Source organism: Rhinolophus ferrumequinum, chromosome 23 (genome assembly GCF_004115265.2).
Source record: "Rhinolophus ferrumequinum isolate MPI-CBG mRhiFer1 chromosome 23, mRhiFer1_v1.p, whole genome shotgun sequence".
NCBI classification, from domain to species: domain Eukaryota; kingdom Metazoa; phylum Chordata; class Mammalia; order Chiroptera; family Rhinolophidae; genus Rhinolophus; species Rhinolophus ferrumequinum.
The window spans coordinates 18297565-18312014 of NC_046306.1; the positions used below are offsets into that span (position 1 = coordinate 18297565).

At 40.0% G+C, this 14450-nt stretch overlaps 1 protein-coding gene across 1 annotated transcript in view; it reads right to left on the reverse strand.

Annotated features, from left to right (window-relative positions):
• Nucleotides 1-14450, reverse strand: part of CTNNBL1 (catenin beta like 1) — a 142543-nt gene that overhangs the window by 103850 nt on the left and 24243 nt on the right. The window contains exons 2-3 of the mRNA XM_033095138.1: nucleotides 11314-11502; nucleotides 7479-7585 (exon numbers count right to left, since the gene is read on the reverse strand). Of these exons, the coding sequence (XP_032951029.1) occupies nucleotides 7479-7585; nucleotides 11314-11502 (296 nt within the window). The remainder of the gene's footprint in view (nucleotides 1-7478; nucleotides 7586-11313; nucleotides 11503-14450) is intronic.

A 14450-nucleotide genomic window follows, 5' to 3' on the forward strand; every position in this document is an offset into this window, starting at 1 on the left:
TATTTTTTATTTTACATTTATGATACTAAGATGGTTAAAATTTTGTTAATGTTTACTAGCTATTTGTATTTCTTCTTTGCCCATTTTATATCAGGGAGCTCATCTTATTTATTGATTTATAAGCACTCTATAGGTTAAGATTAATTTCTGCCATATGTTGCAAAAAAATAAACCAGAGAAAAATATTTGCGTTTTCATTAGTACATTGTACTTTCCGACATAAAGGTTTTTAAAAGTTTAAGTAGTCAAATCTTTATGAACTCTTATTTTACATGTATCCTGAGCAAGGTTTTAGCTATGTTAAGGTCAGATATATTTTATGGTGTACTATGATGTTTACACATATTTAAATGTTTAGGAGTAAACAAACCTGAAATTTATTTCAGTGTATGATAAAGTTTGGGCAAAGATATAACTTTATTCTCTACAAATGTTTAGCCAATTGCCTCCACACTATAATCTCTCTTTTTTCCACAGATTTGAAGAAATGCCATTGCTAACACATATTTTAGTGTGTACTCTAATCTGTTTCTGGGCTTTTCCGCTCCATTTCATTGATTTGTCTGCAAATTCCTGAGCCAGGATCACACTTCCACATTGTGACAGTGTATTTTATGTCCATTATTGCAAAGCATTCCCTTGTTAGTCTTCCTTTTCAATGCTTCCTTGTCTATTCTCACCTGCTTATTATTCCAGGTAAATTTCAAAATTATTTTTGTCAAGATTCTTCCTCCACCCATAACACTTTTTTTTTTTTAAGGCTTCTTCCACTGTGCTTACAAATAGATTAGTTTTTTAGATTCCCAGTTACTCTTCACCTAACGTGTGGAAGCCCAATCAGAAGAATCATGACTTGGAAGGGCCGACATTCCATGGGGCAGTGGATCTATATAATCTTTTAACCTAATGGTCCCAGCAAACCTCTAAGGCTTATTTGCCTTAAATAGGTACTTTAAAAAAAAAAATCTGATTTCTGGAGAGTAACTTGACAAAAGGTTTTTACAGCTCACCAGGAAGAAGTGGCAAGGGAGATTGGACACCAAACAGTAATAAACAAAATCATGTTGAGTACAAGGAAAAGACTTGGGGATTTGAGTGATAATGAATGAATGAATGAATGAATGTCAGCCTGGAGAGAAGCCTCTGGTGGTATCCTACAGGGCTCCATCCTTAGGCCTGTTTGGATTCACTATATTATTTTATTATTTGTTGATCAATGACTTGAGTGAAGATATATAAAAGGTAAACTTAACAAATGTCATATAACACACAACTTACAGAGAAAGTGAGCATGGCACCTGACAGAATCAATTCAAAAAGTTCCTAACAGGCAATGATGATGGGCTGAATCTAACAGGAGGAAAATTACCTAGGATCTACACAGAGAGCTTCATTGAACCAAAAAGTCAAGTACAAATGCAGGGGGCTGGAAAGTTACAGTTTAATATGAGCACATGTGTAGAAAGAACTTGACGGTTTTAGTCAACTGTAACTGCAATACGACTCAGACCATGAGATAGTTCTGCCAGGACAGACTACTTCTCATTCTCCTCTGGATACCCAGCACTGGGCACTCTCCCTGGTCCACAGTTCAGCAAAAGACTGCAAATGAAGGAGCAGAGGAAAGAGGCTGCCACAAATGCTGCTGTGGTTTTGGGCTGCTTAAAAGAAGACAATACAGAGTTATCATGCTGAGTAGATGACCCTAAAAGTATGTGACATCTGTTATGGGAACCATTCTTTAGGAGGGAGATGGAAAGTAATTCAGGAAAACAACCGAGGTTATAAAGAGTCTGGATATCCTCTTATGTGAGAATTTGTTGAAAATCTTTTTCATTCTGAGTTGAAATCTTAAGAGGTGCCAAGTGATGAAATAGGTTTCTTTGGAAAGTTAGGTCTTTGTCATTGGGGATAATTAATAAACGGTGATATTTTTAAAAATCAAGAATTAGAAGGGAGAATGACTGCACCTTTCAGTCCCTTCCAACTTTGAAATTCTTCTAAATATACAGCTTTAACCCAATGTTCTTAAGTTTAGAAAGTCAGAAAATTATCAAAACAAAACAAGCAGACACTGAACTGTGAGCAGGGAAATAAAACAAACAAACAAACAAAATACTACTGGGGTCTGGTGTTACATGAGTAACAAGATAGAGGGGGAAATGCCTGAACTTGGGAATAAGAACCTGGGTCACACCCCTAGCCACACTATTTACTGGCTGTGTAACCACGAGCAGTGTGCCAATGAGGATTTATTAGGTACATACTAGGTACCTAACAAAAGAAATCCCCCATGCTGTCCTCATGGAGCCCCTGGCCGAGCACAAATAAAAACAATATATTTCAATGAATTGTAAGGATGTCCAGTATTGTCCAAGAGAATTGCCTTTGGAACACAGAGTATGCAAACCCAACCTGGTCAAGGGAAACAGAGAATATTAACTAACCTATCTCTAAACCTCAACTTCTTTCATCTTCCTAGCTGAATTACAGGGAGGATTCAAAGAGATGATAAATGTGCTCGACAAATCTAGGTATCCTCGAGTTTGCTATGCTGTAACAAAGAACATTTTCTTCTCTTTTTGCTGACAAAGTACAAGCCCACTCACTTAAAGCACATACTACAATATTTGTTGAGGGCTGTCTAGGGATTAAGCATACCTTCAGCAACAGACGACTCACAGCTGGGGGAAAGGAACAAGTTAGAGGCCAACGGGAACGCGATAGAGCAACATATTAAAACAGTAACCCAGGCTGAGATGGGGTCATCAATTCTGTCTGGTGTGATGGAGAACATTCTGCTAGCCTGCCCATGTACATTTGCTCAGACCTGCAGGATGGTTCTCTCCAACCACAAGCGTGAATGCTAGCAAATGACCAGCAAAGTTCAAAAATACCTATAAAACAACAGAAGCCGATGAGTCCTCCTACAAACACAAAACCAGCTATCGACGCATAGAGAACACGATGCTGCTTCCACCCAACTAAAGCAGCGGTGCTCAAAGTGGGGTCCTGCACCCCAGGGTGGGGGTAGGAGGTGGTGGGAGATCCTTTTAGGGGTCTACAAGATCAAAACTATTTTCATAATAATTCCAAAACATTACAGGCGTGCCTTGTTTCATTGTGCTTTGCTTTACTGTGCTTCACAGATATTGCATTTTTTACAAATTAAAGGTTTGTGGAAACTGCGTCAAGCAAGTCTACCGGCACCATTTTTCCAACAGCATTTGCTCATTTCACGTCTCTGTTCACATTCTGGTAATTCTCACAAAATTTCAAACTTTTTCATTATTATTATATTTATTATGGTGACCTGTGATTAGTGATCTTTGAGGTTACTAGGGCAAGACCCTCCACCGGCAAAAATATTACAGTTCACTAAAGGCTCAGATGATGGTTAGCATTTATTAAGGAATATTTCTTAATGAAAGTATGTACAGAGGGTGCCAAAAAATGTGTGCACATTTTAAGAAAGGAAAACTATTAAAATTGTAATACTCTATACCGATAACAAAAGACGAATACAAGTCACGTTTGACTTCTACAATTACAAGAGCTGCTCAAAGTGGTTACCATCCAGCGTCCAGACACTTCTGATTACAGCGAACTACTGCTTGAGCAACATTGACCAAAGTGTCCACTTATATACATTTTTTTTTGGCACCCCTGGTACATTGTTTTTTTCACACATGGTACTACTGCCCACTTAAAAGACTACAGTATAGCATAAATACAACTTTTATATGCACTGGGAAACCAAAATATTCATGTGACTCGCTTTATTGCGACACTCACTTTATGGCAGTGGTCTGGAACCAACCCTGCAGTATCTGTATTTATCTTTTGCACTCTCATTCTCTCAGAAGTGTACACTGGAGTTTTCCAGAGGGCTACACAACATGTGATGATATCATTGCCCTGATGGCCTAATGAAATGTCTGCTCATATATTCTAGGATTTTCTAAGATAAACACTTTGGGGTGTACTCATACTTTAAGAGTGCAAAGGGGTCTTCAGATTAAAAAGTTTGAGAACTACAAAACTAACTACATCTGCCCCTGCAAAAATAAAAATGAGAACTACTCATGGACTTACTAGGGAAATAAGCATACCCTACTCAATGCGATGTTTGGCAGAAAGATTACCCAGTGCAAAGCAGAGGATGCATAAGGAGAATTGTCAATTGAATCTGAAATGCAGCCAAATGAAGAGAGGCATTTTTGGGTATGCAATCAAAATGACAATTGCATATATGGGAAAATAAATTTGAATGTTTCTGATCTCAACCGGAAAGTTTCATTCAAATATGCTCTAGCAATTTTCATCTTAATTGCACCTCGCTGGGCTAGAGAATTATAAAAGACATAGCACCAGTAAGAATTCAAGAACTCAAGGTTAAAACACAATGTAGTTTCCTAACCACTTTTGGACCAAAAAAAAGGAAAAAAAAAAAGAAAGAAAGAAAGAAAGAAAAGGAAATATATATATATATATATATATATATATATATATATATATATATATATATATATTATATATATATTCTTTATGCATAATTTCAATTTTCAAATGTTCAGATTTAAAAACTAAAATAGTATATAAATTTCGTCTGGATGGAAACCACTGTTGGTTTTTTTAAAAATAAAATAACATTTTCTTAAAACTAGTTTATGAACTGTAACCCTAGAGCGTCTGTGGTATCTAAGATGTGGTACATATATAACCTGCAGAAACTCATTGCTCTAAAATGACAGAAGAAAACCTACCAAAAGTAATGCTGGTGTTCCAAGAAGTAAATTAGATTTCTTAAATTTCCAGTGTTATCAACCTATGGCATAGCTTCCTTAGGCCCCAAGCAATAAGGATGTAATCAAGATGACAGCAACTCCCTAAGATCTCATGTTTACTGAGCACCTGCAGTCTGGCAGGTACTGTGTTAGGTCCTACAAACAGAGACAAACAAGTCCACCTCCTCAAGGGACAGAGTCGAATGCAGGAAGACCGCTGAGTAAAGAAATAATAAAACAAATGGCAAAGATATTAAAGACTAATCATGATCATTGTGGGTAAGAACATAGGGAAAGAGACCTGTTGGTGGGAGAATAAAAGGATACAGTGGGGAATGTGGCAATAGCTATCAAATTTTAAATGTATCCTTCAAACTGAGAATTCAACATTTATCCTATAGAAATACATTTTACACTAAGACACATGTACACAAAGCTTCACTGCAACATTGTTCATAAAAGTATTGTTCAATATTTAAAATAACCAAATGTCCATAATAGAAAAATAATAAATAAGTCATGGTATCTACAAACCATGAACTACTATAACCAGTCACAAAAAATAAAGTAAATATGCATATATTAAGATGGAAAGATCTGTTATGTGACTGAAAAACAAATCAAGGTGCAGGATATGTACAGTATGATTTAGGTAGGAAAAAAATATTTGTGCATTTACATATACAGAGGGTGCCAAAACAATGTACACACATATTAAGAAAGGAAAAAACTGTATTAAAATTACGCTGATGGTAACCACTTTGAGCACCTCTTGTAATTGCAGAAGTCAAACGTGACTTATACTCATCTTTTGTTATCGGTATATATTATTACAATTTTAATACAGTTTTTCTCCTTTCTTAAAATGTGTGTACATTGTTTTGGCGCCCTCTGTATATGTAAGTAAGTATACAGAAAGCAATCTAAAAAGGCACTCACTGAAGTATCACAGGGGCTGTCTCTAGGTAGAGGAATGAGAAGGGGGCAGTGCAGGAGAACTTTCCATTTTTACTCTACTTATGCACTGTTGGTATTTTTTACAATGACTATCTATTCATGTTATTTGTGTAATCAAACACACACACACGCACACACAGTGCAGTATGACAAACGCTACTGTATGGTGGAAGTCAACACAAAACCTGGTAGGACTGTGGTCCTGGGAAAGCGGAGCTGTAATCTAGCTACTTCTACCATCAAAGAGAGCTGTGGCCCTAGGTCCAGGAACGGGGCTCTCCTCTCTCCACCTCCTCATGTAGAGGACAGAGAGAACACAGTGGACCACATCGGCCTTTGCAGGTTGCCATGAGGACTCGATGACCTCTGACACCTCTGTGCCTTTGTTCATGCCAGTCACACTACTTGGCATGACCTTCCATGTTCTGCTCTGCCTATTACAATCAAAATCGCTCTACAAAGCCCAGTTCAAACACCACCCCTTCTATGAAGCCCTCGATAGCCCCCAACTCGGTATTCACTGTTCCTTCCTCTATGCTCCCACAGCACTCTGTTTGTATCTCGGTTGAAGTATATTTCCTGCTACCGTGCATTTACAGTACGTCTTCCTACACCCATAAACATGAGTGCAGAGATTGTACTATCTAACTCTTCAGCGCCTACAGGCCTTAGACACATTAAGATTCATTAAAAGTGGATGCCCGGGGAGGGAGAAAGACCAAGAGGGAAAGAGAGACTTAGGACATTAAAATCTGTATAAATATGAAAATCCCTTTAGTTAGGATGGAAAACTGACTAGGAGACACCAGGTTCCTCCTTACAGCACTTCTCAGTGCACCGAGCAGCCAGTGTAGTGGCAATCATATTAATTATCATTTCATAAGCACGTACTATGTGCCAGGTACGGAGCTAAACACTTGCCACTATTCTCATTTATCTTCACAACTCTGTGAAGGAGGTATTATTTCTTTCTACAGATGAGACACCTGAGGCTAAAAAAGGAGAAGTGACTTATGTAAGGTCACGAGGGAGTCATACCCATATTTCTCTAACACCAAAGCCTTCTACATTTTCTCAACAGGAAAGCTAATACTAACAGCAGCCAAGGTCAGTTTTCTTTGGGCCTCGAGAAGAATAATGTAGAAAAGAGTTAAGATAACAGGTCTGTTCTTTACAAGGGCCTAGTCGTAGGCTGGCACCTGGGAACGTGGCTTTTAAAACGTTCCCTACCTGATAAGGTTGTTTTGCCCACCTGAGGCACTGAACGTCTGCTTTCTTTTGGGAAATCTGGAATTCTGGTAGTCGTTGTTGCAGAGAATGCCTACATGACTTGTTCTCAATAAATACTCTGGACTCAGAGTCTCACATAGGCTTTCCTGGACAGAGAAACTGCACATGTGTTGATGTATTTCACTGTTGGAGAAGGGAGCATGCCAGCGTGACCCCACTCAGTGGGAGGGAGAAAACACAGGAAGCCTGTATATGAATTTTTCCACACTCTGCCTGATGTGTCTTTTCCCCTTGCTGATCCTGTCATATACACTCAGTACCACTGACTCTGAGTGCTGTGAGTCCTTCTAGTGGTTTCCCAAACATGTGGGTCATCCTGGGACTCCTAACACAAATCACAAAAACCAAAGCAGACAAAACAGACAAACAAACAAACAAAAAACACAAACAAACAAAAAGCAAACAAAACACCTCAGAGACGGTATCGGCAAAACAGAACCTTACTTCTCTGGATTATCTGGAAACTTGATCCGCAACTCCTGGTTTTTGTATGATCTTTTTTCAAATGTAAGGATCATTTTCTTCACTGAGCTTTCATCCAACGGTTCCTCCTGTTGTAAAGGGACAAATGCAACAATTTCAGTCCAAAAGAACTTCTCATCCACGTACGCGTATTACTACTTCTTTCCGTGGCTCTTACATGCCATTCTGCCATTCATCTTTCTGGGTTAAATGTACAGTACAAACGTTATCTCCCTCACCAGAATGAGGGATAAGGGTCTACATCACATGCTACTTTGTATCACTCTGTATGTCCCACATCTAGCACAGGAAGTTCAGTTTAAGATGTTTACAGACTCAGTCGTTCAACAAATATTTCTTGAGCATACTGTATGGCATGGAATAAGCAACAATATTAGGTAAATATTATTTAAGATTTATCTTGTCCTTCTCCTTTGATGTACAGGTAAAATAATGCTCAGAGGTTTCAAAGAACTTGCTCAGTAAGTGACAGTGGCCCTGAATCTTTTCCCCACACGAGAGGTCAGCCAACTATGGTCCACAGGCCAAATTCAACTCACTGCTGATTTTTGTACAGACCATAAGAATGGCTGTTAATTAGTGATAGTCACTGCTTTGCATTTCTTCACATTTCTGTATCTGGTCCTTACTAGCTGCTGAGAAGGGACACGGACAGGTTCTTAGAATCCAGATATAGCATCAAGAATTAAAGGAAGCTCCGAGGAAACATTTAAAAACTAGTAGACCATACAGAGTTTTCTTCATGCACTGGAATACCTACAAAGGTAAATAAAATAAAATTTTGAAAACAGAATCATTTCCCCCCAAAAAAATCTATATTAAAATTTCAGAAATGTTTTCTCTTCAGTTTATTTTCCAGTTGAATGCAATGTGCTGCCATGCACTCTGCCTAATATTCTCTCCACTCCTAACTTCATACCTTTGTACTCATTGACCATAACTCACACCTAAAAGCAATAAAGAAACTGCTATTAAGAGACCCTGAAATAGATCCTTTTGAAAAGCACTGAATCATCCCACAATTTTGTAAGCACACTCAACAATGTTAGCTATTATTTTATTAAATTTCGATTTTCATGTATTGGGTTTTAAGTGGAAGATAGCTATAAATTCATTTTGGGTATGACAGATATTTCAGATTTTTATCAGTGGCTTCTGGGTCCTGAGGTTCTCTGTTGGACCCCAGCCCCTCCCCAGAGTCTACATCTTAAACAGAGATTCCCTGACATGGTGAAAACGGAAGTCAGTGCCCTGGCGCGGTCAGAACTCAGAGCCTCACTACTTACCAGCCACGTGGCAACATTCCTTGGCTGAATATAATCCTCAAACCTTTACCTAATCCAATTGATTCTACCTCGTTAAGTCTTTCCTGAATTCATCCACTTGGCATTTAGAATAAAATCCCAAATCCTTCACATGACCTACATAAGGAAGGTCTGACAGGATCTGGCCCAGATAACCTCCCCAAACCCAAACCAGAGAAAACACCCCTGTTGGTGGCCCACGTCTACTTGTTAAATGCTGGCTCTCTAGCGCCCATCAGTGCCTGGCACACAGCTGGCAGCCAGTGAAAATTTGCTGAAGGAAGGAAGGAAAGAAGGAGGGAGGGGAAGGAGAGAAGGAGGGTCGAAATATTACCTGTATCTTCTAAGGTCATAGAGATGACCTAAAGAGATGAGGTACATAAAAATTGTTTTATAAACTATATGACACTATACTAATGTAAGCTGGTATTCTTTCTATTAGCAATAGAAAGAATGTACTACTAGGATTTAACTAAAATAATCTAAATTTCTAGGAAAGGGTTAAATCACTTCCAAGCAACCTCAATATCGACTGCTTTTCTTTTCCTTGGCTAACATCTTGCCCACTCTGTAGGAAAAAACATATTAGTGTTAATACAGCTCTCAAGGGATTCCCCAAGTCGGAGCCTCTCCAGGGGATGGCCTTCCCGCCTTTAATTTCTCTCCAACACTGGGGGAAAACTGAATGATCAGTCTTCGTCATCGGCCACAGCAGTATCTCCGATAGCTCAACGTCAGAAACCAGAGGGAGATTTCAGAAAGATGAATGCTGGTGATGTAGCACAAAAAGGACAATAATATTTTACAAGTTCACGTGACTTTACAGGGGCAAACATCACTTGTTTTTCATCAAATGGGACACTGGTGGCAGAGAGAAAATAACTCCTGGACTTGTAGCCTTCCATGTGTCATTTTTACAAAGCGATCTCTTTTTCCCTGTCCCTTAAGAGAAGGGCTGGTCCCACATTACATTTCTGTCTCCCAGGCTGGAAACCATTTACCCGTGACAGCTACCAGCCTGATCCTGCGGTACCAGCTTTGCCCTCCACGGGAATTATACCTGCCAATTAACTGCTGCTGCAGGGCTAACAGATTGAGCAGAAGCTAGTGACGGGGGCGGAGGGGAGGATGTGCTACACATACTGTTTGTCTAAGGCCCGCAGGGCTGCTGCCCTCAGACAGGAAATTCGGGACTGTCTCCCACCGCACATTTCCAAAGTGACACCATCTTTTAGGAGCAGACCCCCAAATTAGCGCTGGTCTACATCCTAATGAGGAGAGAGTTACTGTCATAACACAGTAAAGACCTTTTGGAAATATGAATCAATTTTTTTTCCTCTTAGATTCACACTCCGGCTTCATTTTTTAAATCCAAACTTAGCATCGTATCTTGGAAGCAAAAAACAGCTGGCTCTTAAGAATCTATTTCCATAATTCATATCGAACAAAATGCCAGAGTGAAATAATATACAAGTTAACACTTAAGGATTTAAAAAGACATAAAAGTAAGGTCAGTCTATTTTTAATCACTGATATTTTACCTCTACTCTTTTCAGCTTCATTCATTTATTCATTCAATAAATATTTATTAAGGGTCTACCAAGAACTAGGCATTGCTCTGAGTGCCAGAGATTCAGCTATGAACAAAAGAAGAGCCAGTCCCTGTTCTCACAGGAGGTTGCGGAGGGGACAACAAATGAGTAAAATAAACACACAGGCGTTTCAGATCATGGTAAGTGCTGTGAAGAAACTATACAGAAGAAAGCAATGAGAGAATGACTTGCTGATCTACCTCAGAGATCGGAAAGATGTCTCTGAGGAGGAAATATCTGAACTGATACCTTAATGAGAAGAAACCCTCCATGTAAAGCATCAGAAGAGCATTCCAGCAGAGGGCACAGAAGTAAACAGGTCCAGAGGCAGGAAGGAGTGAGTGCAAAGGCCCTACGGCATCTTGAGGACCAGCAAATGGAAAGGCCCGTAGGCATCTCTTTCCCTAAACTATTTTTTCAGTAACACCTAAATACCCGATCCCTTTGCTCCCCCTGAACTTCTCCACTTCCGCTCCTTTGCTTATGCCATTTCAAATGTCTGAAAAGGTCATCTCCCACTTGTTTCCTTTCGAAGACTACTGACTATATTAAAGAATGCGAGCACCTTCTGTGTCCTCAGAATGGCCTAGAAAGCCGCCCTGACACTCCTCAGTCAGTACCAATAGCCCCACAGGTCAGTGCTTGGCCTTCAATTATAACATCATGCTGAAAAATTTAAACATTCTACCTGTAACGTTCTTTACACTTTGCAAAATGCTTTCCCAACTCCATCATCCCACTTAGCCTTCACGTCAACACGATGAATCCGTATTCTTAACCCCACGATACAGATAAAGCTGGCAAGCTCAGAGAAAGGAAGCATTTGGCCCAAAGTTAGACGCTCCAGAGCCTGTCTCAGGGTCAGCCATCTCAGCTCCCAGGCCACCTTTGCCATCTCACCTCTTCCTCTTCCTCCTCACCCTCTCGGTCAATAATCTGAAGTAGCCTTTTTTTGTCATCATCTGCTTCTTCTACCACAGTCATTTCCTCTTCCCGATAGCGGCCACGTTCCCGAGTACCAGCTTGTCTCCGACGCGTTTTCAGCTCTTCCTCTTCATCATCCCGGGGACGTTTTGTGCCCCTGTTGGGCTGAGAAAAAGGAAACACAGGAATTTCAGAGTTGGAAAAGACATAGAAGGCCCGACACAGCAAATATTCTAGAAGCTTTCCAGAATTCCCCAACTGAAAAGCAAGCAACGCGGCATATAATTTCTCCCACAAAACGGAGTAAAACTCTAAGTGGTATCTTTCAAACACTTAAAGAATCTACAAATACATGATCACAGTCACCTTTAAGGTAGTTGGCTTTTTTTTTTTAAATAGAATTTTTTCAATATGCCACGTTTCACTATTTCACAAAAGTTCCTGTGTATGCAGAAATCATAGGGAACAAAGTCACTTTGAGATGAGACACTAGATTAGGCTCAATTTATTTGTTAACTAAAAAAAACACAAAACAAAAACAGCCAAGTACCTTGTAGGTAACTGTAATACATACGCGTACAAGCTCCAACACAAACAAGTTTTACATAGTTTTAATTCATATGTAAGAAAGATTCCAGACATTCACCAGTAGTTCTAACAGAGAATACTATATATGTAACTTCCAAGGGTCGACTGCACTCCAAATTCCTACTTTACAGAAGAGTAGAGTTAGGCCCACAGGTCAAGAGTAGAGTTAGGCCCAAGGTCACAAAACCTGCAGCAACACCAAAAACAGAATTGGCACTTCCTGACTCCTACTGTTGGGCTCTTTCCACCATACTGTTAGGACCTCATTTTGCCTTGAACACTGCAATCCATGGAGGAGTTCTTAGTTGTTTTCCATTAAATTGGAATAAAACGGCACTACTGAAATGGGCTTCAGAGTTGAGAAGAAACAGCACTGCACTAGACATCAAACAGCCCGATGTCTCCATTCAGCTCAGCTTACTTACTACTGATGCGACTGGGGGCATTTCATTAAACCTTAGTTTCCTCATCTGCAAATAGAGATCATAACCCTTTTCCCTGTTAACTTCGAAAGGACACTTTTGTGCCTGTGTGTTTATCATTTACTTTATTTTTTCCAGCTTTACAGAGCTATAATGACAGAAAACATTGTGTAAGTCTAAGGTGTACAACATGATGGTTTGATTCACGTCCATATTGTGAAATGATTACCCCAACAAGGTGAGTTAAGACCTCTACCTCCCATAATTAGTTTTTTTTTTCTTCTTGGTGGTGAGAACATGTAGATTTACTCTCTTAGCAATTTTCAAGTATACGATACGGTATCGTTAACTACAGTCATGGTGCTATATGTTAGATCCCCAGATCTTAGTCATCTGACAACAGGAATTTTGTACTAAAAGGTGAAAGAACTCTACACTCCAACTGTGCTAAACAAATATAACAATATTTACTATGAAGTAACCCCCATGATTGCCTTCCCCCACATAAAACATTTGGGTTGGGCTCTTCAATAAGCTTTTCTTTATCAGTTATAACAATTGCCCGCACCAACAGTGTGCTGAGTGGGGTGTGGTACGTTGTTACCAAACAGAAAACAATGCCCCGTTGATTGCCAGCGTGCCCAGTTATCTGGTGCTGACAGACGAATTTCTGTCATACACGTTACACATCTCACCACGACTTACAATCCACACTGTCACTGAGCTCTGCTATCCCAGTGGGGCGAAGTCAACCCCCTCTACATGGCTGTCCCCTGCTGGGGACATATCAGGTGCTTCCATAAGTCTAAGCAGATGACATTGCTTAGAAAACTCACACTAGACAATTTGGTTTGTGGGGTACTACCTGCTACATTTCATTCTCTTCCTAGTCTCCCTAGGATAGCTTATAATTTCATATGATCATATTCTATTTCCACAAATACAAAAATCTATGATCATCATTACTGGTCTATACTTAAACAAAAAGAAAACCTCAACATGCCCGTAAACCCACACTACAAGAAAAGGGAGGTGGTGGTGCTCGTGTGCAAAGGGGGAAGGAAAGGTAGCTTTATCCTAAAGGAGGGCAGGCTCCAAACTAGAAATCTGTAGCTCCCCAGCAGGTAAGGAACTTCTGTCCCTGGGAGCTCTCATTCTTTCAGGCTCATAAAGCAAGCCCTGCTGCGATTCTGATTAGCGTGAGCCTGCTGCAGCAGCCATAGTTCTCCACGGAAAGGAGATTTCTGTATTGTTTATCTCTGAGGGCAGAGAGAAAAGGCAGTGGACCACAATTAAGAGGAGAAAGCTAAATACTGCCACAGTTAAGAAATGCAAAATGGAAAGAACACTAGCAATTTCTCTTTTCAACACATCTTCCAATCCGCTTCTTTGAAACAAACATGTCAGAGGTCGGAGTTTTTCATTTTTACCTCTAATAATTTCCATTACAAATAGCACTTTCCTTCTGCCGAACTTAAAGGCACTTATTTTAATCTTCACCACATCGCTGGGGAAGAGAAGTAGTTAACAGTTCTATTTTATAAGCAGGGAGACAGGATGCCTGAGACTCCTCAATAAACTCGTGCAAAGACAACCTAGGGCCTTCTGAAAGTTGCACCTGGTCTCTGGGAAATCGGCAGAGCTACCCTGATTCCAGGACCCTAACAGAGACAGACCTTAGGGACTTTCAGGCAAGAACATATACCCATAAACATAAGTCATACGACACCTTGGCCAAGTTAAAGTAAGTTTTGCCAAACCATTCATTCAACACACAGTTTATTAAAGAATTCCAAGGCTCGATGGATCTTCTGGCCCAGTAGCCGTCCCAGGCTTCCATTAGGGGAAGGTCTAAACAGAGACACAAGGAAAGAAAGGGCCAGCATGGATCCTTGAGACAAAAACAGCTTTGTTGATCTTTATGAATATCTAAACACAATATTCCTAAGAGGGCAACCTTTAGGTTCTCCAGCTATTTCTCTAACTCCCTTCTTCCTCACACAGGGTATTCAGCTTCGGCTCCTCTCAGAACAACTCTGAGGCAGAGGATGGCAGAACCTATTAGGATGCTCTGACACGGCCCCTTCACCAACATATCAGCTC